At 34.4% G+C, this 27,310-nt stretch overlaps 1 protein-coding gene across 6 annotated transcripts in view; it reads left to right on the top strand.

The window, feature by feature from the left end:
- EXOC6 (exocyst complex component 6) overlaps positions 1-27,310 on the top strand; it is an 82,359-nt gene that overhangs the window by 30,516 nt on the left and 24,533 nt on the right. For 3 of the 6 annotated variants that reach the window (XM_072340315.1, XM_072340312.1, XM_072340311.1), the window contains exons 8-19: positions 744-812; positions 2,368-2,451; positions 2,538-2,584; positions 2,907-3,027; positions 4,287-4,358; positions 5,046-5,143; positions 6,136-6,241; positions 7,147-7,256; positions 8,232-8,343; positions 9,561-9,695; positions 12,036-12,215; positions 21,821-21,962. In XM_072340315.1, the coding sequence (XP_072196416.1) occupies positions 744-812; positions 2,368-2,451; positions 2,538-2,584; positions 2,907-3,027; positions 4,287-4,358; positions 5,046-5,143; positions 6,136-6,241; positions 7,147-7,256; positions 8,232-8,343; positions 9,561-9,695; positions 12,036-12,215; positions 21,821-21,962 (1,276 nt within the window). Of the gene's footprint in view, positions 1-743; positions 813-2,367; positions 2,452-2,537; positions 2,585-2,906; positions 3,028-4,286; positions 4,359-5,045; positions 5,144-6,135; positions 6,242-7,146; positions 7,257-8,231; positions 8,344-9,560; positions 9,696-12,035; positions 12,216-15,374; positions 15,461-21,820; positions 21,963-27,310 lie in introns of those variants that run through there. The other 3 variants (XM_072340310.1, XM_072340309.1, XM_072340313.1) reach the window with 2 other exon arrangements.

Here is a 27,310-nt window from a genome sequence, read left to right as displayed (position 1 = left end):
TTCATTTAAGGAGGAAAACAAAGTGCAAAATATTAATTTCATTAATGCTAGATAGAGTGTCAAATTTGGGGCCATTCAATTGAATAGAGCTTGAAATTATTTGACTGAATTCAACTTGTAATTATTCAGGAATTCAGTTGCAAGTTACATAATATATGTGTTGCCCTGGAATATTCCACTGTTGCTAAAGTGGGTGTTTCTTTGTGGAGAACCTTAGTTTGTGTTAGCAGTCTTTCAGCTATTGAATATTCAATATCCATAAATTGAATAAACTAGAAAATATTTAGATATTTGTGTCTGGTGCTCTGAAAACACAGTGAATAGAATGTTTTTGCAACAGAAATGCAATCTAATACAGTAAGACAGAGAGAGGAGGGAGCTTCTGTGATTCAACAGTTTTTCCTAAAGTTACTGGTGAAAGAACTAATGCAGTTGTTCTTCAAGTCATTAATGCAAGCTCCTTCCACTTTCTATTAATATAACAGGTTTTTATAGCCATAAAGCCTGTCAACATAGTTAATTTTGCTGGCCTTAATTTGATCTTGCTTTTCACTTCCATCCCAGTATATTTTCTTATTCATTTTAATCTTAATTTTATCAGTCTGTTAACCAAATCATACAGCTTTAAAGTTGATGACATGAATGCAATTCCTTTAAAGTACTGATTAAGTAGACCAGTTTTGTTGGTAATATATCAGCAGATTGTATGCATTTTAAGCTTAATAACTTTTTCATTTCCTCAGGTTTTAACTGCTCAAGATCTTGTGGACTTTTCTCCAGTCTACAGATGTTTGCACATCTATTCAGTTTTGGTATGTACTAAGGTGGCTTTAAAAGATCTATTTTGAGTTGAATATTCTTTATTTTATTTCTCCAATACATACAGAACAAGTGCCATATAAATTAAATGCTTCTAAATTTCGCTAATTCTACAATTTCAGCTGAACAGGACTGAACATATGGGCTGCATGTAGTCTTTCTTTGAATTGCCTGTAGTGCGTAGCATGAAAAATTATATCCTGAAATAATATTTAAAGAATTATTCCAATGTTAATTTTCTTAAAGACGAAATTGAAACAAAAGCATCAGTGATTACACCGGTAATTATTCATCTCAGTGAAAAGAGACAAAAAGACAGACTGCTAAAACTATTATAGAAGTGATAAGGTTGCTTTTTTTTTTTTTTTTTTTTTTTTTCTTTTTTTCTTTTTTAACAGAGAAAATAAGTATGAAATAAGTTGAGTAATATAAAATTGACCAATGGACAACTTTTGCTTATACTTTCTCAGTGTAATAATGGAACAGAAAGTAAAACTGATAGATGGCATTGATAAGTGATTTTGGTTGTCACATTTTAAGGGTCTTCATGTTGGGTCCTTGATCTGAGGATTTGCTGTTTGGGTTTGCACAGAAAAAAAGTTTGCCAGCTTCCAAACTTACTGGAGACAGAAAACAACTTGGGAGTGCTGTGTGATATCAAAGGCCCTTAGCCCCTTAGACAAAAAGGCTTGTTGATGACTTCAGAATAGGGCTTCTGTTTTTATGCCAACATCATCTAATTAATAAGCCATGGTAACGCTATCAAGAGTTGTTGATAAACCTCCTCAGAATCCTTCTCTTTTGCTTCCATGCTTTGATGAAAGAACCATTACAAACGTACATGATAAAAATTAAATTTTCTTTATTAAAGATGCTTAATATCTTATAAAGTAACACAGTTACACTGGCTAAACAGCATGAAATCTTTGTAGAATTTTGATTTGTAGACTTTTTTGGAAGTCCAAGTAATGGAATGCTAAATAGCATGAGCCTAATTATAGGTTCACGATGTAAACTGCAACCTTAAAAATGCTAAGCTGCAATATTCTGCTTGCATACAAATTACAATTTATTCAGTTGGTAGATGAGTCAGTGCAGCACCAGTTTCAAGTGGACAGATGGTTTCCACTGAATGGTCATCCTAATGAGATGGCTAGGATGTCACTTGAATTCCTCACAATGTAATCATTAGGCATAGAAGGGTGTTGTATTTCAAGGACTGTGGTAGGAGAAAAATAAAAATAAAAAAATCTTTATATTTAACAATTCCAAAGGGAAGAAGTGAATATTAATTAAATTGTAGGGTTTTTTTTTTTTTTCCTCTAGCAAAGCTCTTGCATGCATTATTAGTGTATCATATGAACAAAGAAATACTGTTCTAACTTTGCAGTGCAATCAGTTTCTTGACTAACCTGAAGGTAAATTTTAAGACACAGTGAGTTTCAGCTGTAGAACAATAGATAATGTGTCTTATGCATAAGCATAAATATTTATTCAAATGCATAATAGTTTATGACAATAAGTAGGCATATTTTTTTGTCTTTTTAGGGTGATGGAGAAATATTTGAAAATTACTACAGAAAGCAAAGAAGGAAACAAGCAAGACTAGTTCTGCAGCCACAGTCAAGCATGGTAACTAGTACTTTACACTGACTTAGATTGTACCTAACACTTACTGGTATTTTTATTCCTAAACTTGTTTTCTTTTTCATTGCAAGCATGAAACAGTAGAAGGCTATAGAAGATACTTCAGTCAAATTGTAGGGTAAGTTTCCTAAATGTAGATTTACTTTGGTTTTATTGTAGTGATTCTTAATTCATCCTTTATTCTCCCACTGTCCAAAACCTTTCTTCAGTTTCTCTATGAATAATGTGGGTAGTGGTAGCAGGATCTAAGAAGTGAAGAGCATTCTCATCCTACCAACAAGTTTTTCACATTTTGACTTAATGCTGGGCAGAGCCGAACACCAAATCTACCAAAGTGTCACGGCTCCAATTGGAAAGGGCTTAACTCTACTTGTCTCTTTATATTAAAGCAAATTGTACTCTTTCACTGAAAACTTAATTGAAGAATTGCTTTGTTTTAGTTTCTTTGTAGTGGAAGATCATATTTTACATGTAACCCAAGGACTGGTAACTAGAACGTATACTGATGAACTCTGGAACATGGCCCTTTCAAAGATCATTGCTGTTCTTAGAACACACTCGGTAAGTGAGAAGATTTATCAGTATTTCAGTTTAAATCCTTTTACTTAAGAACTCTGCATATTTTAAATTGAGATGATGACAAAGTGAAAAATTAAACCTCTCTGGTGTTTTCTTTTCCTTGTGATTAAAAATTGCTCAGATTTGGGAGGGAGCCTGCCAAGCTTTTGTTGTTCCTGACAGTATCAGGCTGTGATCCACAGCCATGGGCTATTTGCATAATCCTCCACTGATTTACAACTCACTGGGTCTTCCAAACCTTCTCTTAGTCCAGCAGTTTAGAATATGCAGAGTTAATCTGCTGTTATTATTGCAATCCTTCCTCATTAGTCTCAACTGACCTCTTCATTAGATCAGATTGAATGGTTCAGCACTGAAAGCACCACCAGGAAATAGTTCCTAATTATCATTCCAAATGCTGTGTTTCCAAAATAAACTCCACCAGTAAAACCCTCCAAGCTATTCTTCAGTGCTATAGTAGTAGCATGTTTATGTTGTAGTAACAGTATTAGAAAAAAAATCATGATGTTAGAATGTAATTCTCTATCAGCTGAGTATTTCAGTTTATTCAAAATGTATCTTCTAAAGTTACATTTCAACTCTAGCTCAAATGGTGCTGCCTGATATGTCTTATTCCTCTGTGGAAACCAGTGAACTATCTCTGTTTCTTGAGAATGCCTGCTAGCAAGTTGCTTCAGAGTTTACCAGGCTGGTTGGGCATAATTTTTGCTATCAGAAAATGTTGAAGAATTTTACCTTTCTCTTTCTGATGTTTGCCAGTAGCAGTTTCTTTATGCGATGTCATTTTTACCATAATTGGTCTATAGTCTAAGGAATATTTTACAACTCATGTCTACGCAGAAAAAATGGAGAAAAAATACAAATTGCAACTACAGTTTTATCACAGGAACTTTACAGATCAATGTTACATTAGACGTACTAATGCTTTTTAATTCTAGTTAGACCCAGGCTTACTGTTCAAATGAAAGTCCTGTGGAAATCTCTGATATTGGTTTAGCAAAGCATTTTGGTGTCTGCTTTTTTCTGAGCTTTTTTGTTAGTTTGTATAAGAAATTGAACAAATGCTTTTATGTAATTGCACTGCATGAAGGTAGTGAGTCTAAGTTGTTTTAACCAAGGCAGCCGGTCAAGGATACAGGTAAGACTGGAGAGTTCAACCTTTCTTTGGCGCTGATGTTCTTTGAAAACATATGTCCAGTACTTTGAATCATTTTAACAAAACCAGAATTTCTCACTTTCAGTCATATTGCAATGATCCTGACCTCGTTCTGGAACTGAAGAATCTCATTGTGGTATTTGCTGATACTTTACAGGTGGGTATTATATTAGCAATTTAACTGAAATTCATAGGGCCAAATTTGAACTTTAGGTGAGTGAGTAACAATGTTTTGGATCCCCTGATGTCGCATATATATGAGTCAAGAGCAAAATTACAGAATAATGTTATAAATAATAAAAATCTCTGTATTTTATGCCCTGGATATTCCTTTTCAGTGTTACCAACTGAATGTATGCATTTTGGGTGATCCAGTTAGCATCAGGATATTCATATCTATGTTCCTGTTAGCTTTGTATCTTGTGAACATTTTTGTCCTTTGTAAATGCTTTACTTCTGAACTTAAACATGAATTAACAGTCCAGCTATCATTAACTATCTAGGTGGATGACCAAATGAATATCATTGGCAAATATTACTAGGCTGATTTAAAAAATAATAATAATAATAATAAAAAAGAATAAATAAAAAAAATTAGCTGTTTGCATAAATATCAAGTTGAAATGTTATATAAAAATGGGACAGATTTTTTCTTGACAGCTGAGAGCATGGTAAAAAATATTTTGTAAGAATGTAATGATCTTTTAGTTGTGTATTTGAAGTAGTACCATCTGATTTGTAGAAGTGATAAGATTGAACAGTCTTGTTTCAGAGTCTTGAAGGTATAATAAGAATGAGCAAGTTAGTACTGGAATTATCCATCCTTTTCATTTTTATACTTTAGGGTTATGGTTTCCCTGTGAATCGACTCTTTGATCTTTTATTCGAGATAAGAGACCAGTACAATGAAACACTTCTTAAAAAGTGGTCTGGATTGTTCAGGTTAGTATTAGTATATAAAAATAATGGTGCCTTCCATATTGCATTTATTTCTTGTTGTCTTTAAATTTTGTTGCAGTTGTATTTCTGGAAGAATTGATTGAGTCAGAGTTGCATATGAAGTTCAGATTAGGTAGAACTAATGTATTCATTGCATGTAACTAATATTTTGGAGAACTATCGAGGACTGCTTCTGTAATTAATGGAGAGAAGAAACCTTCCCTCGTAGGGACTTCTCTGGAGAAGTATAAAGAGAAGGACACCTGTTTTTCTTAATTAGTAACCTAATCAGCCTAGGCAACTGCAAAAGGCTGTTACCAATAGGTTCTTAATTTAGGTTGTCATAATGTTTAAAGTCAGACATTACATGTATATTACTGGCACACTTCTGATGTTGCAAATATGTCTTCAAGTTCTTTCAATGCAAGTGGGTTTCCATGTGTTCTTTGGAATCATTTTTTGAATAGTTAACCCAGGAGTAGAGCAGTGTGGAACTGTACTCCAAAGTCTGTTTGCAGATATAGAGTATGATGTCTAAATGTTCAGATTTTGTTTACCATAAAAGGTGTTGAATCATAGGTCCCTTCCAACTTGCATGATACTATGATACTATGATGATGATATTACAGAAAATCTTAAAATTAAATCGACCACTTAAGATTCTCCTTACAGTTTTTCCTGGAATAGACTTGTTGTTCTGAAGTTCCTTTACCATGTGCTGCTTTTGGACATGCATGATAAATGTTCTTAGCTTTTTTTTTTTTACTCTGTGATTGGACATAGCTTAAAGAGCTGTCATATAATAATTAGTTTTGAATTCATCTAAACATATTTCAGACTTCTGAAATTAGAATGATTCCAGTTCATAATATTTTAACATTGCACACGTAAATGTAGTGGTAATTTGTATATTCATTAACATGCTTTATTATTGTAAAGTACCATTAATAAATTAAATATTCTTTTTTTTGTCACTTTATTAACTAATTCACCAGGGATATTTTTGAAGCAGATAACTACAGTCCTATTCCTGTAGCAAATGAAGAGGAATACAAAATAGTTATAAGCAAATTTCCTTTTCAAGATTCAGAACTTGATAAGGTAAGGAAAAGTTTTGTTATTAAAATTTGCCAAAATCCAATTCGGAATGGTTAGAACAGAAATTATATTTCTAATTAGAAAGTAATTAAAAATGGAAAAGCTTGGTAGATTAAGAGTGTAATTATGTATTCATAAATAAATAGGAAAATTAAAGCTCTAATCACTTGCTCTGATGTTTGAGTGAATAATGAGACCTACTGTTTTGTAAACTAATAATTCATTTTAATTAATCCAGTCTTTATTTAATGAGTTAACTTAGATTTTGTTGCCACACATTGGGTTTTGTAACCCATGGTATGTTGTATGCTGTGGTTTTGCAGCAATACAGGTAATGATCATCAGGAATATATTAGAGATAGCAACTTCATTATTTCACTTTGTAAATTAGTTATTTTTTATCTGAATATGTGGGACAAAGTAGATATGAAAGGGCTGTAAACAATTCTGCTGTACTGGCATCCCAGTGGGATATTCTTTCTTAGCATCAGCCATTCTCTCTAAAATTTGCTTTCATGGAAGAGTGATTAGTATGTTCTGCCTTCGGAAAGTGGTTTTGATGGAACTGATCAAGTAATAACAAACCTATGGTAGAATTTACATAAGGAAATTAAAGCACAGTGGGAGTAGCTGGTGTAGAGGGAAGCTGGTTTATTCAAGATGCGCTGCTGCAGATACCTACCTGAAAATGGAGTCTAATTTTGTGATTCAGCAGGAAGATAGCTGATATAGAACAACACTCGAAACTTTGTATTTAAACAGATACAGAAATCAGCTCAATATACACCACTGAAATATTTGGTTAAAAATGGAAAAACTTGTGATAGATGAAAATATTGGTAGTGTGATTTTCCAGTATTTAATACTAATCTTTCCTTAGAATCAGAGGATAATCTTTATTTTTACAGCAATCCTTTCCAAAGAAGCTCCCGATGTCTCAGTCAGTGCCTCAGATATATATCCAGGTCAAGGAATTCATTTATGCAAGCCTTAAGTTTTCAGAATCACTTCACCGCAGGTAATCTATAAGTACTGCGAATGCAAATGAGTATAAACTATCCTATAACTTCCAGGTGAACTAATAATTTATATTAAATTGGAAATAGGTTTTCCCGGGTGCTTACTTGCTATGTTTACATGTGTAATTCGTTATATTTTATCTGTGATTCTCAGTGCTATGATATATATTTCATATATGTGTATACATGTTGGTATGGAATGCATGTATGTGTAGATGAACTTTGCTTAGTGTAGCAAACACACCAAAGCAGCACTGGGGCTTTTTTAATTGTCCTGACTGATTTGGATAATCTTGAGATTTTTTTGTTGTTGTTGTTTAACAAAGCCTGTATACTTTTCAGAAATAATTGTGTAGCATCCCTGATTACTTTAAACACCATTTTCAGTGCTTTGAGTTTCCCTAGTAATTATTTTTCCTGCAACACAGCATGCTGTCTGCATGCTAATTCCCTCTTCTTTCCCACCTTTCCTCAAAGGAAAATATAACATTTCTGACATCTCCTGTTTTCTTGTGAACCTTTAAAGCTCAGTTATAATTATGTAAAATAATGTGGCAGGTCTGAAATCTGGGAGTTATTTGTGACTGCTCACCCACTTCTGCTCCGTTAAAGATGTAAATGAATCGCTTTCACACGTTCTTAATTGTTACTGTTTATAATTTACACGTACTAATTGGTGCATGTTGACCTCCATGGTAACTCATTACAAAACACAAATTGCTCCTTCCTAACTGCTGTGTCAATAAACACGTCCAAAATCTAAAAATAACAGGTTTTCTTCAACGTTTGAAATGTAGTTAATGGATAATTTGGTAAATGAAAGAGGTGTTTTGTATTAGATCACAGAAGGCTTGAAGCAACCAGAAATTCATGCACATGGGTAATTCTGAATACTAAAAGTTCTCTTTGTAAGGAAGAAATGGAGTTTTACTGTCAAAGTATTGTCATATTTTAAAAATGTACTTTTATTTCAGCTCAACAGAGATAGATGACATGCTTAGGAAATCGACAAATCTGCTGCTAACAAGAACTCTCAGTAGTTGTTTACAGAACCTAATTAAGAAACCTCATATAGGTTTAACAGAGGTAAGTTTTAAAATACGCACCCAGAACTGCATTCTTGTAAGGAAATTGGTGCTAAAACCATTCTTGTAAATGTGGATATTATATAGTATTGAGATTATGTAAGAGAAGTAAGCAGTGCTTACTTTAAAATTGAAATTTTAAAGAGATGAGGAATGTATTAACAAAAAAAAAGTGTCAATGGCTGTGACATAAATAAAAACAACCAAACAATCAAACAATCAAAACCTAGATCTAGTTGGAACTGAAGGAAGATGCATGTGCTACTGGAAAGGAGTTAGACTGCTGCCATGAGTGCAGTGCAATTTTCATGTTTAGTTTTGCTTTAAAAATGGCAAGGATCTCTTGTGTAGATGAATTATAAAAATGATCACGAGGAGGGAAAGGTTCTAATTCTTATATTGCCACACTTGTGTGTCAAGCCGTAAAATTATTTTGAGAAAGTTTTCTACATTCTTGAAATTGGTACAGGATATGAAAAAAATCACTAATATTTTTTAGGTATTTAAATATCAGGACGGTGTGTTATAATTAATAAGTTTAAAAGATAAAGCTGTTACTTTTCCTAACATTAGATTAGTGTTCACTAAAAGGTACTGGAGCCAGACTGCCAGTAGTGAGCATATTAGAAATCATACACCACTGTTTCAGTTATTATGCAGTATCTGTGTTGCCTAATTTATGGACTAAACATGAATGAAGGTCCTGCCTATAAAAAGATGTAAATAGTATCAGTATCATGCATATTTATATCTAGAGCAGTATTATTACCATTTAGGGGGGGATGCAGTCATATATTTGAAATTTCCTAACTTCTTACTGCGTTGCTTTTATGTACTTATGTATGTATTTATTTATTTTAATTGAAGCAATGATGTTTGCTTTCTTGTTTCCTTGCTTTTGTAGTACGAATTAGTGATTTAATTTTGGCAAGGTGTTATCCTTGATTTTCCCTTTTTTAAAATTCTGAAATAAGAATTAATTTCACTGGGTAGATATCTACAGTCTTCATTTCTTTTAAATGGTATTTGTATGTAAACTGTGGCTCCTTACTGGTATTTGAAAGCTAACTTGAATGTTGTCAGTTGATAGCTGATAACCTGAAATACTGCAGTAAACTTCCAACAACACTGTTTCTGAAAGAAGTCCCCATTTACAAAAATCAAATGTCAATGAGTAATAGAAAAAGGAATTTTATGATAATTATTTGTTTCTCGTAGCTTGTTCAAATCATCATAAACACAACGCACCTGGAACTAGCCTGTAAATACCTTGAGGATTTTATCTCTAACATCACAAATATTTCACAAGTGACTGTTCACACTGCCAGACTGTATGGACTTTCTACATTTAAGGTATGGTATATATCATCCATTATAATCTCAATAATAATAATGATAATTGAGATTATAATCTTCAACCTTGTTCATTCAGAAAGCAAAACTGTATGGAATCACAGGAAAGGTTTCAGAGCATTCTCATGAGCAATATGGTATTCTGTGGGAGGGCACTGGGATGGCACTTAAAGGAGCAGTGTTCTCTGTCAAGGTTTGCTGCTAGCTAACTAGGAGATCGGAAATCAGTCATTTAACTTCTGCATATCTCAGTTTCTCTCTGTAAGCAAGAACTTAAATGACGATTTGTAAAATCATTTTAAAAGTACTGTAAGTCACTAGTAATAGAAAATCTCCATACACAGTGAATGCATCCAGGTTGTTGCATATATTGCAGAACCAAGTTACTGAATTTGTATATGTAAAATAAGAAAGAAATTACTTCATCAACCAACTTTTCTCATCAATCCTTTTTTAAAAATTTATATTAAATGAAAAACTGCATGTAGTTCCCCAGCTGGGCCCTCATAGGGTTTGGTATGTTCTACAGTTATTAAATTCATCTCCTGGTGGCAAATCATATCACTCCCACTTCCCTCATGTCACTTCTTTCTGAGTGATCAAAAATCTCCTTTATTAGCAGTGTTTGCATTCCTTGAGATGATCTCAAAAATGCATCCATACTGTTGTTTTGTTGTTTTTCTTGGGTCTCAGACCTATTTCATTGCTGCTATTTCTGAGGGCTGCTTTTCCCCTTCTATTATTGGATGTAAGATACCGTTTTAAAATACCATTCAAACTCTCCTAGTATTCTTTTGTAAAAGTATAAAAGTAAAGTACAAATGAAAAACAAACAAACAGCCTCTCTGCCCTCAAAACAGCAGAATCTTTTTTCATTTTATCATATTAAAAGGCTGTGTAGCTTTCAGTATTTACAACATACTTGACAGCTTTGGATGGCTGAGTGCAGTTGTGGATACTGTTGTATTCCTTTGCCTCTTTAAATTAGTAGTCACTCTCAACAAAAATAGATAAATCTGTGGACTTGGTTGGTAGAATTTCTTTAACACAGGGTCTCAGTGTTAGGCTATGGCTGTTCAAGTGCCAGATACACAGCACTGAATCCTTTGCCCTCAATGGAAAAAAAAAATTGTTTCTAAATCTAATCTTTCTCTTAGAAAAAAGCCATTTAACAAAACTGTCCCATTTGCTTTGGTCTTATGGGGTAAGGCCTGGTGAACTTTCAAAAAAATTTTTATGAGACTACATACTATAAATGATGGAGTATTTCCTCTGCCTCTAGAAGTTATCCCATATCTGAATCCTGCTAATTTTTATTTTCTTCACTCGTGCATGGAATTCGCAATGCTGTTTCTCAGAAGTGCCCTCTGGATTTGAAGTGCGTTTTCTAGTCTGCTCACACTATTCTTAGTGTATATTGCTTGCTTAAAGTGTTGGCAGCATACTGCTTCTGTTGTAAACCAATAATCAAAGCAGAATAAATGGTAACCAAAACCGGCTTCCAGAAACAAAAATGAAGGGGCTGATCTTTTCATTGGCATTTAGTAGGAATGATTAGCTGGTGAAGATAATACATCCACTCCATAAATGATTTGGGTTTTCTTTGCTTTGTGGACTAAGGGATCACACTAAACTTAAGCAAATACATTTGCGAGTCTTGTCACTATAGATTGTTGAAACTGAGGTCTCATTATTAATTAGAAACTTTAAACAAAGGCTTAACTTTATTTAAACTGTTATAGTCATAGGCATCTACAAAACCAAGATTGTTGGCATATTCTTTTTTTTTTTTTTTTGACATGTTAACAGATTGTCAAAATCTTATGTGGATTGGAGGAGAGCTGTTTAGTGGAAGCATTTACAAGCTAGTTTTGCAGTAGAAGTGCTACTTCAGATGTGCACCTTTAAAATACAAATTACATAAACATGCAATAATTGCTGGATCTCCTGCCATAACCCTTAAAATAATTAGGTACTTTTGTTATTCACTTTGTAAATGAGATCAAATAAACCTTATCTCAGGGTTAATTAATTTGTAAAGCTGAATGAAATGTGATTGCTGCGGAAGAGAGTAAAGCAATTCTTTTATTTCCAAATTCAAATATATTTCCTTTCTGATAATTTAGTTTATTCTCTTAAGTATACTCATATATATTTATAGTATGCATCCGGAATTTATAAAAACTACAACTTCAGACTTACTGCTGCAAGACACAAGCTAACTTTACCCTAAAAAAAAACCCAGTAAGACTTCAGTTTCATTGATGAAAAATATTTAATCTGTGTTCTAGTAATATTGTAGAATTCTGGTAACTGTGCATTTTTTTTTTTTCCCCTCAGGATGCAAGGCATGCTGCAGAAGGAGAAATATATACAAAACTAAACCAAAAAATAGATGAATTTATTCAGATTGCTGACTATGATTGGACAATGTCTGAATCAGATGGAAGAGCCAGTGGATACTTAATGGACCTCATTAACTTCTTAAGAAGCACATTTCAAGTCTTTACTCATTTACCTGTAAGTGTTCTAAATTAAGTGTAATTTCAGTCCATTGGAGCATTATTTTATTTTATAGTATTAGGATTTTGAACAAATGCTAGCATGTGAATATTTCAGTATTTTCAGTACAGATATACTTCAGATGTTTCAGTATGTTGATGATGCTTACCTATGATAATACTTAGAAAATGCTTTTGAATACGCTAGAAGTAATGCAAACAACAGCTGATTTACAAATAGTCTAAGAAGTTAGGTGGTTTTCTAGAGTAGACACGTCCTCAGATGTCCATTGTTGTACAGTTCTGTGTACACATCTACTGACTCAAAGGACACTGAATTGGTGCAAGTTCTCCATTTGTGCAGATTCTGGAGGCCTTGAGTTCTCCAAAATTGTTTTCAGTTAAGTAACTATGACCAATAAATAAATAAATAAATAAAATTAATTCTAGTTAATTGAGCATCATTGAAACAAGTCCCCATTCTTATTCAAATATATCCTTTGTTACTTTGTGCCACTTGAACTGGCCCTAGTAACTTGTTTGTTGTACTTGTTACGTTTCATTGTCCACTTTTCCCTTTCCTTAAGGTGAATACCCAAGATCTAGTGTGAGCTATGGTCATAATACTTTATTCCTTTGTAGATGTGGAGTAACTTCAAAAGTCTTTCAAGATGCATCTGCTTTTTGTTGGTTTGTCCTTTGTTGCTGCTATCGTGCTGATGTCTGATTGCTTTACCCACATGCAATGCCTGTCAGGAATCAGTTCTCAATGCATAAATGTTTTGAGGCTCCAGACTAGTAGATAATTTATTTACACTCACAGCAAGGTGCTGAAGTTGCTGACATAGTGGGCTTATCAGGTCTTCCAAATTATGTTAAGTAAGTGGCTTTTTTTTTTTTTTTTTTTTTTTTTTTTTTAATTACTCAAAGGCATAGCCCATTCAGTGTTGATGTGAATGGGAACTATGAGGCATATGCTTCCATGCCAGTTCAACTAAGCAATCTTTTTAATAAAGGATAACATGCTTATTGGTTAAATTCACTGTCAACTTTTTGTTACTCATTGAAGTGCACTGCTTCTTAATGGCTCTTTGTGTATAGCAGCTGTGAATAATGATGTACAGCTTGTCATATAGGTCTTCTAAAATGGACTACAGACAGAAATTTACATGTCCTGCTGTCAACTGAAAGAAAGTTGTGGTTTCCTTGAATGAGATAATTTGTTAGGAGGGTTGGAAAATAGCAGCTATGGCATTAAGAGACTTTAAAAATATTAAAGAAATAAGTGCGTGAGGATGCAAGCCAACCTTTGGAGAAAGGTAGTTCCTATGAACTGTTTATTTTGTAATTTAAAGTCTGGCCAGTTAATAAGCTGGAGCTGTATGGCTGAGCAGTCTGGTCTGGCAGGAGGTTTCTTGTTGCTTTTGGATTTCCCTGTGTATCACTCTGGCTTAGCAGATTGTAGAAACACGCAGTCCTATAAATGTTGTGCATGAGCTCTGGAGACTGTATGAAAATGTGTGTATGGTATAATTGTGGTATCATAGTATCATAGTATTGTGCGAGTTGGAAGGGACCTTAGAGATCATCGAGTCCAACTCCCGGGATTCGAGCCCTCTGTGTAGCAGAGCGGCACTTCTACCCCCTGCTCCACAGGGGGGATTCGAACCCGGGCCCCCTGGTGTTGCAGACGGGAATTCTACCGCTGCGCCACCGGGGCACACACCGTGGCTCTTGTTAGATATGTAGTGGTAAGTTATTTTATCTATACTAAATCTATAGTGAAAGTTTTCAATGGCAAGCTCAGAACTAGATTCCATAACTCAGTAAAATACTAGTGCTTAGGAGCCGTATGTAAAACTGGATTAGCTTATGTCACAGCTAAAACTGGGAAGAATTTTAGTATGTATTTCCACTACCAGAATAAGAATGTCACCATGTCATTTCCATAACCATTTGTATTGCTGGCAGAAACAATCCTACTGCTCAGAATGGTTTGTCAGAACCATGTCTGTAACTGGAAATAAAAAAAAAAATCCTGAGCAGTGGTTGTAATTATAGAAAAAAAGAGCAGGACAAATAGGGGAATCGTTGCCTATCATGGTATGTCCTTTGGTATAGAAAGGTGTTTTGCTGGAGCTTGGGCATCAGTTTGCTACGTTCATCCTCCACATTCTGTTTCAAGGGTCATTGTCATTCTATCTAATATTCTTTCAAACTCTAGTCTTCCAGTAGAGGTATTATGATCTGTTAACTTTTTTGGTGGTTGTTGGATTCCTGTCATTAGAGCCCTGTCTTGTTTTAGATATATGTATAAGCTATGGAAACACACTTGGGGGCTCTCCTTTTGTGTTCTCACCTGAGGCTATCTTGAATTATTTCTGTAATAACATAGACATAAGTTTTAAAAACACACTTCCTCTGTTTTGTGAAATGTTTTGTGAAATTTGTATTATTTTTATTGAAACATAAGAGGTCTAAATCAGACCATGATCTCAATGTTTTTGAACTTGCACACTTTGTGGAGTCTGGTAGACCTATGGAATCACTGGAAACATCTTATGTCACTGAATGTTTGTTGTTTTTTTTTTTCCACTTACGTTTTCCATCTTAGCTTTCTCCTCTGTATATATGTACTCTGCTTTAGCATCAAATTTGGAAAAGAAAATATATTCATTCTGTCTTCCAGTTATAGCACTGTCACCTTTACGTTAATCATTACTGAAGAACTGTGTAAAATTTCTATTACTACTGTAGTAAGCCATTTTAAATTTTGCCTGAGTGAAGTATGTCGAGGTTGTACATATAGCCTTCATAGGCCAAGACAGTAAACGTGGCATAGGTATTTTGGAATGTATTATTTGTTATATAGAAAACGTTTTGGAAAGACATTGTAACAGATGTTTCCCGATCTGAAGTTTACTGTTTTGATATTTTGGCATACAGTTCTTCATTACAGAAAAACATTTTATTGCTGAACTAGTATTAATTCATTTATAATCTCTTTGTTGTACATTGACAAAATACTATATAATTTCACAGGCATGGATTTTTGTTTTTAAAGCATTAAATAAATAGAATTGTTATTTTTGGAAATGTTTCCTTATCTTTTATTGCTACCAATTTTTTATTCTTTTTTTTTCTTTTTTTTTCTTTTTTTTCTTTTTGATGTTGACAGTACATCTTAATTTTTTGTTTTGATTTGATTGCCTTACTGGTTTCCTTCTCAGAATAACAACAATGACCATGCAGCTATGTCGGTAAGTAGATGCAAGATGAAGAAAAAGCATGTGAACTGAAAAAACTATGAACTGCCTGCAGGCTTATTGCTTCAATTTTTAATCATTTAATAAAAAGATATTTCTGTTTTGCTGATGACTTGCTGTGTACCTTGTGTGACTGCATGCAGAAATCAGGTTAATGACTAACACAGGGCATTCATACACTGGTATGGCAGGAGCCCTAAAAGCCTTGCAGAAGGTGGATGAGTGTGCATTGCATCTCAAATGAGATCGTTTTGAGGAGGCTCTGAAGCCTTTCAAAAGTGAGGTCAGGTATCAAAATGCAGTGATGAGGCATGCATACAGAATTGAGGTAGAGTGACATAACAGAACAAAGTATTAGTGAAAGGCCCATCTTTTCTTTGCTATATCTATCTGGGGTCTAGGAAATGTGCTTGTCTAAAAATATATATTTTTTAGAAGATGATGAATTGCCTTTAGGAATTCTTCCAAGTTCTGATTATTTTCAGGTCATCAATTTTTGTACAAGCAGTTTATTTTGATTTGGCATAACATTTCTATTATAATGAAAATTATTACTTCACTAATTTTCTGTGAGCATAGAATTCTGGTTTATCATCTCTAGTGTAACTGAATCTTATTACTGCATGCTGCTTAATTGAACAAATGTACACTGTGCTATTTGCTATTGAAGCATATAAGCACATAATGCACTTATCCTCACTCTATTTTTCAGTTATCCTCACTCTATTTTTCAGTAATTTTCAACAGTAATGTCAGAAAACTTCAATTGTTATGTTTGTCTGTACCATAGATCAGAATTTTGTATCAAGGGCAGCCAAACATCTGGACAGGTTTGTTACAGGACAGCTCTCTTAACATTAGGTGCCAAAAATAATTGGGGGAATCTCTTGATTACCAGCGAAGCTGTAAGTGGATCTGAAGTAGTTTGTGTTTAATTGTGTAGGGAGTGTCTGTAAAGCTTAATAGCATCCATTAAATAGTAAATTCTACTCCTGGCTGCCAAGAAAATACATTGGATGTATATTAAATTATGTTAGGTTTGTTCTGTTTCCTTTTAACATGTGATGGTTTCAATGTTCAATTTATTTGGTTGTTGAGGTTTTTTGTTTGTTTGTTTTTTAAGGATTTTTAGTTTGCAACTTAAATTTACCCTGAAGTTTGACAAAAGATGAAAGTAAAGCTTAATTTGTGATTTTAATCTACATGGACACATCTAACTAAAACACTTCATCTGAAGTTTCAGCAGAAGGGTGTACTTTAAAGAAAGGTGTTGGAAATAAAGAATATGTTTCCGACATGTAAAATCCTCACTGATATTCTCAGTTCCTCTCTATTTCCGTTGGACTTGAGGTTGGTGATCTTGTTAAGAAACTGCCACCAGCTTCAGGAAGGGCTTGCCATGTCATATGGAGGGCAGAGCAGGGGAGCTGATGTTCTGCAGCTGGGAGTCAACTGGAAGGGCTTTGGTTTTGAAGCAGTCTCAGTGTTCCCTCTGTTGGAGTGATTTCCAGCTTTGGTTTTATTCTAGAATCCCATGGTGTTCATGTACTTAAATCTTCATCTCTTCCCCTTCAAAGTCTGGAGAGCTTCTCTCTCCAGATAACTGAGAGGTTATGGGTTCCATACAAGAACTTCTTTAAAGCTAATTCCCACATTTCCTGTTTGACTATTTCATTGAAAAATGTTCTAATAAAAAGAGAATTTTTCAGTGAATAGAATGATTTTTTTTTTTTTTTTCCTAACTTTGCGCAGCTGCTTTAGTAGATTATGGGAATTTCCAATTGCCTCCTCATCACTATGGTGATACACTGCACTGTGTTAGTTCACATATAGCTCCAATCTGTAGGCAGAGTCCTTTCAAGAAGAGGAATAAAGAGGACAAAGCTTTCTACTTCAAAACTTGTTCTAGATCAACCAAGTAAAGAGCCAATGGACCTGAAATAGAGTAGGAAATAGTCCTTGAAGTGGGAATTTGGACTGAATAACACTAATTGTACATTCCAGTGAAAATTTCTGTTAATTGAGTGCTCATGATGAACTATCAAGATGACATGAACACTGGAAATATTGACCATTTTGTTTAGAAATGTTTCCTTTTAATGTTGGGTAGGTGTCAGTATGCTGGTTGTGTCATGACTGAGCTCTACTAGAATTCCAGCAGTGAATGGCACAGAGGCTGCATTGCTTTTGAAAGCTTATAACTTCTGAGTCATGCACATTTTAAGGATTCTGTTTTCTGAAGTCACAGTGTTGTGTGTGTGATTATTGTTGATTTTAGTTTATTTTACATAATCAGCCTGTTTTAGTTTCATGCTGCAATGTACGTTGTCATTATATGCTTCTAATCAAAAAGGAAACCAAAATTTCATCATACGGCTGTTAACATCGTAAAGACAATTGAATGATAAAATTTATTGTTGAGGACCTGTATCTTTAAAGTTCATATTTTGAAGAGCTAAAAAGTAATAATAACTTTTGTTTTTAGATTAATTTATTTGAAGATGTAGAGGATGTGTATATAAAGGTTTTTACAATTTTCATGCTTTGTCAGTACAAAGTTAGTACTGGACATCCCTTTAGGAAAGAATAGCTAGTAAAAAGTTACAATTACAAATTATTTTCAATTATATATTTTTTGCTATTGTTGTGTGGATACTTGAAGTAAGATTGAGTCCTGAAGTTCTATTAGGTTTTTAATATGCTTGTTTCTTTATTGATAGTTCAAAGTTGGTTGTTAGTCTGTTAGTCCTGCTTTAGTTTTTGTAACTGATGAAATCCATATGTTTATGGGTTGGGTTGTTGCCTCTTATTTCACAATGTTAAATTAATTCTTAGTCTTATATTCTTAGATTTAACAGATAAGCTTTGCTATTCCCTTTTATGCTGAGGATGGTGGTTTGTGTTATTTTATTGTTTCCATGATTGACAGCAGAAGCCTAATTTCACAGCTTGCAGGAAGGGTGAAGGGGTGGTGGTTTTCTGCAGCTATATTCAAAAACTGTCAATCAAAATCCTCCATAGGCTACTTAGAGAATGGGTTTTCTTACTGATTTCTCCAAATGCCGCTTCATGCTGTCTTTGATTGGCACAGCCTGGCAGGGAGGATGGATGAATCTGTCACTGGTTGGTTAATTGTGTTGCTGGTCTCAGCCTGACATCAGGTCTTTGACTCTTAAGTGGCTCAATGCAAAACAAATTAGAAGATTGTAGTCATATTTCTCATTCTATATGCTTTGACTTTGTTGAATGCAGTCCATAAATCATATTGACTGACACCATAGTGAATGATGAAAGCTGCTTTTGAGACAGCTAGCATGGGTCTTAGAAAGCAGTGCTGTGGAGGTGCCATGGAAGGATGCATATGGCTGACCCTTTGGGAATTTCCTAGGAGCCAAATGTCTCTTCACTGCAATTGTTCTTCAGAGAAAAGCTTTTGGGTCCCATAAAAAAGGATTTAATATGTCAGCAGATTCTCTTTATAAGCTCCTTTGAAATATAAGAAGTTTGTCTAAGGGTTTTCTTTTTTTACAAACTTGTATTTCAGCAAAATGTGAAGGCTGGGTCAAAAAAAAAAAAACCCAAAAAACAAACAAAAAAAAACCCACAAAAAACATTTGCCTTTAACACTGTTAGCAGGTGTTTTTGCTTATAGAATAGGGTCCTTGTTTCCTAAACTTTACATTGGTTGAGTGGAAGAATAGGTTTTGTACGCAGCAGCAGCTAACACAGGCAGAGTGGAAATAATAGTAGTGTCCCCAGATAGGAGGCAATACTGGGACAAATGTGAGAAGTCTGCAGAATCTCCTCATGCTATTGAATATAGATATTTAATTGCTTGATACAGTTGGCAGAGGCAACTAAATGAATTTATTTCATTGTGGAAAAGAAATATATAATTTTTTTATATGTTCACAGATCCTCAATTTTCCCCTTAAATATGCATTATGAAAAATTATGATTAATTGGTGGATGATGGAAATTTTCAGATAGATTTTAACTGGAACTTGTTTGTTGACCACGAATTTGGATTTCATTCTTTTCTGAATGTTGTACATACAACGTATTTTGTTCTGGGAAGCACTGAATTTTGAGGAGGGTAACAGTAAACTTCATATTTATCTGAGCTAAAATTCAACATTTAGGTTGATATGTTTAGCTTTCTCCAGATTACAAAAAGTTGAGTAACTGTGTTAAGTGTGAACTACATGTGGTAATCTTCTATTACTTTCCATGTGAACAATAAGCCTGTAGTTCAAGTTGCATAGTTGGAAGTAGTTGAAATGTTAGGATGTTTCCATCTTACAAAGTCTTACAAGAAGCGTTAAATGTACATGCATTAATATTTATTTAAAGTCCAAGTGACTTTACCATGTCATTTTTGTATTGTAACAATTGTCTTGTGCTCCAGTACTATTGATATTTGCCAGATTGCAACAATTAACTACAGATGCTTATCAGAAAGATAAAATTCTGTTTTTTACTACTAACAATAGGAAGAATACACATTGCTTGCATATAAAATTAATTAAATGTTAATTTTTTTCTGACAAGCAATTAATCTGGTTGAACTTTTATTACTGTATAGTGGCAGCATAAATAGGACATGGAGCTGATTTGATGGAGCAGTACATTAAACAGAGATGCACTAGTTGTTCCATTAAATCAAAATGACATTTCCATTAAGTATTTGAATCCTACTACACAGTAATTAAATGAACTGTGGCCCATTGATTGCCCTCCTCACCTCTTTTTTCTTCATTTTCTGTTTTTTTCTTGTCTTCTTTCCCCCCCATTCATATTGATATTGTTCTGCTTGGGGAATAGGGCTGCATGTCTCCCTGTGTAATTACCATTGGATTTGGGAGACTTTTAAGCATGCTGTTCTTGCATTGTTTCCTACATTCCTCATTGTCAGTTCATCTGTTTTGGTCAAAAATGTTATTTGCTTGAGATGTTCAATTAAGAAACTGGCATCTCATTTTAGATATAAAGCTCCTAGCAGTTCAAGGTATTTTAGAGCTTAAGAGGTATTAGCAAAAGCCATTTAATGTGTGCATGAAAATTCAATAATATATACAAGTTGTCCTATTAATGACACAGTCTTCAGATGGTGGAGCAGAATTGCCCAAACTTTTCAAACAGTGAACTGCTGTCAGTCCTTAACACTTTTCATGGCTTGTGTGTGTTTCTGTGTGTCAACAGTGAATTGATCATCCTGACCTTGCACAAAGCAATTGGGGAACCACTGCTTTAGAGAATAGTTGCCATCACTTTACTGTTGGTAAAATGGCAGTGGTTTATGCTCCAGTAGGTGAATTACATAGTTATGATTTCTTTCATATAAGCATGTAAATAGTTACCTTTGTTTCAGTATACATTGTAAACATTTACATTAATTGAAAAGCATGGTCTAAGAACATAAAACTACAGTTTATTATAACTCCATTTGGAAACCAAGATCTCTGTGCTTTTGAAGGTTGCACTGCTATGAATAGAATGTTGACATGTGATCGAGTATCTGCTCTTAATGGGTTTTCCTTCTATAGCAGAATTACCATATTCTTATAATTTTATGTACTAAAATGTTAATAATCTATAAAATTAATTTCTGATTTTTATGATTTATGTTATTGTTCTCTGGTCTGGAAGTGATTTGTCTCAGTGACATATACTTTGTAAAGAGAAACGTTACTAACTAGACTGTGATTGAAGCATTTCTATTCTGTACAGCAGAGGGCTGCATTTCATTTTGTACACGGTTGATTACTGACAACACCAATGTATTAAGCACTCAAAAAGATGATGGATATCATGATTGTTTTAAATAATTTAGCAGCAATCTTTGGGGTGGAATTCAGGCAACTAAGGTCCATGATTAGCAAAAGCTGTTATGAGAAATGCCCCAATTGAAAGCAGTAGTTCTGATTATTATCTCCTTTTTTTTTTTTTTTTTTTTTTTAGTGATTATTGTTGAAAATATGTAGCAGGTTGATATACATTTTGCTTTAATTCTATCTGAGCGAAAAAATAAATAATTAATCAATACTCGTGCATCTGAAGCTTATATTGTTATTGTGTTCTTCCTTGTTTGGAAATGTCCTTGTGTCCTTGAAGGCTGTTGGATTTCTGGGAGAAGTATCAGTAGTCATTTGACATCCATTTAATGTAGATTCCTAATTGATTTAATAGAAACAAAGCAAACAGGCCAGAGAAACAGCAAAAAGTGTGATCATTCTTCTTCTAATCTAAGTCTTGCATCATTTAGACTTTGAGCATATAATAAGATTGAATGAGATATGCTGTTCCTTAGTAATATATCATTTGTTTCTGTCTTAAAATGTGTTGCTCTTTCTACTAGGGAAAGGTGGCCCAGACAGCTTGCATGTCAGCTTGCCAGCATCTTTCAACATCTCTAATGCAGATGCTACTGGACGCTGAATTAAAACAAATAAGCATGGGAGCAATTCAGCAGTTTAATTTAGATGTGATACAATGTGAATGTAAGTAAATATTCTGGTATTCTTACCCATGTCTGTCTTAAAATTACAGAAGGAAGTATTTAATATTAACCATATAGTTATGTTTTTCTATAATCTACTTAAGTTTCGTCAGTTTGTTGTTGCTGTTTTTAATATGATTAGATTACAGCTTCCTTTAAAAGTATGTAAGCTAAGAATTCTAGGAAAAAAAATTAAGATTTTTTTTTTTAAACTTTATTATCTCATTGAAGTATACAGCTGTTGCTACTGCTAATGGGGTCATAATCACTACATCCAGTAAAAGGGCAATAGTGTAGCATGAAATTGACCAGAAATACTACATAAATATTATGGTTGTAAAGTTAAGCACAAAAAAGTCAAATGTCTGCAAAATTTTAATTTTTTCACTTGAGATGATTTATTATGGTATCATTTTTGAATATGGTGTTACAAAGAGTTTTCTCCTTTGTAGAACCACTGCTTACTCACTGTGCAGAGTGGCAGTGCTCATTTAATTGACACCAACTCACTGTTCAAAATATATTATCAGAATTATTTAATAAAACTGGTTGAATCTAGCACTGATGACGGGATTAATTTCCCCATATTTTACATGGAATTCAGCACTATAAGATGAGCCTGTACTCAGGAAGTCTTAAGGAAGTCATTTTGTAGCATCATTGTGATGTGAATAGATTTTATGCCTATTTTTGTAGTTGATGTCTAAGGGTTCACTAAGAAGGCTCACTAGGACTTCTTTAATGAACATCTTTAGTTTCTCATGCTCTGTTTGTTATTGTTGTTTATTTTTTCCACAAACTATCTTTCCTCTTATATGTTTGAGGCATGGATCTCAGTGATTTTAGTGACCTCTCTAGAATGTGGCAGTTCTACTTATCCTCAGGTGTTTAGCTTGGACACATGAAAAGAAGCCTAATGTCTGCTCAATTAGCAGCCAGCCATGGGAAATTGGAAATTTGTTTTCAAGCAATTTAGTTAGCATCACAAAGGATACTTGTGGGATTCCAAGGGCAAAGTTAAAAGGCATTTTTGATGCCCACAAGCATGTCTTTCCTCTTCCTGCTCTATTTGTTACATTCCATTTAAAACTCTGTAGCAAGAAATGAAAGCACCTTACTGACATGCCTTTGTATTGCAGCCTTAAGGCCTTTCAGTGCAAGGGGTGAACTGACAGGATTATCAGGATTTGTTTGGAAAAATATACAAGGGTTGCTCCAAAAGTAATGCCTCAGATTTTATTTGTTGGCTGACAATATCAGAAATGAATGTTGGTGGTATGGCAGTAGAGGTTGAACTTTTCCACAAGCATCTGCCATAGGAGTGCATATGAAGCAAAAGTGTGAAACTGAATTCCTCCATCCAGAAAATAATGACACCCACTGACATTTGTTAGTGCTTGCTGAATGTTTATTGAGACCAGTGGATGTGAGTGAGATGGGGATGGTTCATTTCAGCCATGGCAACAGCAATGTGAAATACAAGCCATGCTCTGGATGTTCATGCAGATGTTTACAAGCATGGCATGCAGGCTCTTGTTCATTGCTGGTGAAAATACATAGCTAATTGTGGTAACTATGTTGAAAAATAGCATTTTGTAGCTGAATATTTACTCTACCCATGTTGTACTCTTTGTATCTGTTGTAGTTTCTAAATAGGAGGCATTACCTTTGGAACATAGTGTTAAGGTTTGTCTTAGGATGTGATTACACAGGTTGGTGACAGATGATGTTTGATACCTAGTGCATTTGGTAATGCAAATGTAAGTGTTCTTTTCTAGTAGATGTGTAGGAATATATACATGTGCATTCATCTGCTTTCCCAACTTTAAAAAAAAAGATCGTGACTGTGAAAGAAAATTGCATAATTGCTGATACTGAATTGTGCACCTAGACAAGCTGAACTGATGAATCCACTGCACAATCAGTTGCTTTACAAACAAATAGCATGATAGCAGGGAGCACTTGCCCTCTGCCTTGCTTTTTGTTTCTAATGTCTGAAATATGTACAACTGCATATAGATAAAACTGGAATTATTTCTTTTTACAATGCTTTTAAAACATAGTAGAAAAAGAAAATGGTTCCACACTTTCACTTTGAGATTCTTAAAGATAACCAAATACTACTCTGTAGTAAATTATATCTTTCCTTCTGATTCTATGATTCTGTGGAATTAGGGATTGGTGCTGGGTGTTGCTCAGATTTTGCTTTGCTGTTGTAGTTTCATTCATAAGGTCCATCTCAGTGTGATGCCTGTGATTTATGTTCTTGTTCATCGCTCTCTCCCAACTTTATTCTTTGACACTTTGAGATTAATGGGTACAACAGAGACATTTCAACTGGTGCTTAGTGTGTGTGAATAATTCACAAATATCAGACAGTTTTCTACTGTATTGTATATGTGGGTTTGATGTTTTACTTATAGGAAAGGCAGAGTATATTGAGATGCATCCTAAACAAAAAGTTCATGTGAAATATAAAAAGTTCTGAATATTTGAAGATGCATTTTTAATACATTCTTGGCAGTATTCTAAATACTTGTTTTGTTTTTTTACATTGCATTTTTATTATTTCTAGTATGAAACAGGGAGATCTAGATAAATGCAGAAAAATGTGATTACTAGTCAGAAAAGGCAATCAGCAGTCTGATAATCAATCCAACAGTCTGCTAATGAGCTGTTAAGTCAGTAGATACTGATATTCATAAGAATTGTAGCAACAAGGTAAAATAATAATTGGACTTCCAAGAAAAGCTGGAACCAAAGGAAGTTATCTTGTGATGATCACTGCTATTTCATTATCCTGCACTTCATTTCTATGAATAGTACCTGACTTTAAGAGGCAGAACAGATTATCTGGAAGATAACCCAGTGAATGGCCTTTGCTTGTACACTGGGTTTCAGTGTGCGAAGAAAGAAAATGGGTTGTGAAGGAGAGGCATTTGCCATTTCTCGAAGATGGAATTCAGATGTGGGTTGGTGTATCTCACTTTCTGAGAAGCAAGGTGTAAATAATAGCACATGAGCTTTTTAGACGCAGAGATGACTTTGGGAATGTGTGCTGGTTGTGTTAGGGAATCTAAAATCTACAACAAGCCTCTGAACTATGATATTTCTGAAATGCAGAGATATAGAAGTATCTTTTTGATTGTCAAAGAAATGTGCTGGTGAAATACTGTATGCAATTTAATATAGATTTTAAAATACGAAAAATTTATGTAGAATGTTGCATTAAATAGTGATTGTATATATTTCTCTGACTCAGACAAAATGCTCCACAGCTTTTTGATCCAAACATACAAAAATATGTTGGCTTCTTCTCCACGCAAATTCTACACTATGTTTTTTGCTTTCACAGAAATAAGTATATAAATTTTGGATCAAGTTGGTATATGCTCAGGGACATGATTTAGTGGAGGGTTGTTAGAGTTAGGGTAGTACAATTAGGTTGGACTTGATGATCTTTAAGGTCTTTTCCAACCTGAGCAATTCTATGATTCTATGAATACAAATGTAGACAACTTCCTTTTGCTTTAGAGTTCACACTGCAATTTAAGTGAATATAGTGCTTTAATTCACAACACAATCCAGATAACCTTGCATCAGCATTTTATTAATTAAGTAGGACTTGTGAGAAATTCTAATAATTGTTGGAAAAGTTATCAGTAGCTTTTTCAATGTTTGTGTGTTGGAAGTGTGAGAAAGGATCAATTAGCAGGAGAGACAATTGAGTAGTCTTCCTTCTTCATTCAGCCATGAATCTGTGCAAGGATGGGAAGGTTTAAACTCTGACTATCAGTGAGGGTGAAAGAAATTCTGGGACAGCATCAGTTAGCAGACAATTAGTGCAAGGCAGGTTACAAAATACTTTCCAACCAGTGCACTGTATTGAGAGCTGCACTGTCCAAGAGCAAGTGGGATCCTTGATCCATGTGCCCTCTGTTGAGCATAGGTAAAGGTGATCTCCAGGTGAGTATGCCAGAAGCTGAGGAACTCAGATTCTGTTTCCGCTTGAAAAAAACACAGTTCTCTCCTCTAGAGGCCCCTTGCTTTACCTGCTTGTCTTCTATCTATAAGACCAAATCAACTTGGCTCACTTGAGACCATCCTTCATCTGCTGGCCACATATGGCAGCAGAGGAGCAGGGGAAGCAGTGATGCCTGGCAATGCTGGGGGAGGGTTGGGTCCTGGCAGCTGGCGGCCCCCTCAGCGTGGCAACCCCAGCCTGTTTGAACAGCTGGAGCATCCAGCAGGGCTGCAAAGTGGCCAAAGGCTGCTCCAATATTCGTCCATTCTCTGCTCTTCATTTAAAAATACAGTTGCAGCTCTGCCTTTGACTTGAAAATTGATACTGTGACACTGAGGAAAACTACCCTAATTTAGCTTTTGATAGAAAGTCTGGCCCTGATTTTAATTTTTGTAATTGAGCTGTGAGCTGTCAGAAAGTAAGATAAGTACTGAATTCTCAGACCAGTAGAGCATACATGAATGATAGCCAAAGGACTGTGTTTTGAGAGAATACAGTGAAGGGACCCATTAGTAAATCCAGAAGTGCAGAGAAATTAACTACTACTCACAGACTTCTTCAATTCCACTTTAGCAGACACAAGCTTTCTCATAAGATATCAGATATATGTATCAGTTCACAAGTGTGTAGTATATAAAACATCATGAGAAATGCAAAATGAAATCCTTAAATAGGATGAAGTCATCTTTGCAACATTTAAGTTTACCATTCTTGTGTACCTGTTATCTCATAGCCCATTTTGTTATTGGTAAATCTTTTTTTTTTCATTGGATTCTGCCTCCTGTAAATTCCCAAACTGGCTGTTACATGAACTGTATTTTTGTGCTTAACAGCAAGTAGCTTGGATGTGATGTGACCACACATTCTGCCAAAGATCCAGCCTTATATAATCAGAAAAGGGCAACATGGTGTTAACAAAGTGCAGGAAAAGTTGTTAACAATAACTTTGTGAAGATTAGATTCATCTAATGTATATATTCAGCTTGTTTTTCTGAAAGCATTGAAGTTTCTAGTTCAGACTGCCAAGCAGTTAGTTTTTTGCCCTTGTATTCAATAGTCTTGATGATGATCTTTGCATTTTCACTCTCAGATATTGTAAAATTCCTGAATGTCCTTATGCATGCTAAAGCAAACAAACAAGTAGCCCCCTACTCTTGCAAATCTTCTTTAAGATTAACATGAATGTAGGGGGTAAATATTTTAAAAGGTCTGTATATGACAATGTTTCATTACTATCTGGAAAAGAACCCTTAGGACAAAGACATTAAGAATGTTAATCCGGTTCTTATAATATCTTCCTAAAACGCTGTGCAGTAGAAAATATT

This window comes from Excalfactoria chinensis, chromosome 6 (genome assembly GCF_039878825.1).
Source record: "Excalfactoria chinensis isolate bCotChi1 chromosome 6, bCotChi1.hap2, whole genome shotgun sequence".
NCBI classification, from domain to species: Eukaryota; Metazoa; Chordata; class Aves; order Galliformes; family Phasianidae; genus Excalfactoria; species Excalfactoria chinensis.
Note: the sequence above shows the minus strand (reverse complement) of the source record. Positions and strands in the feature narration are given on the sequence as shown.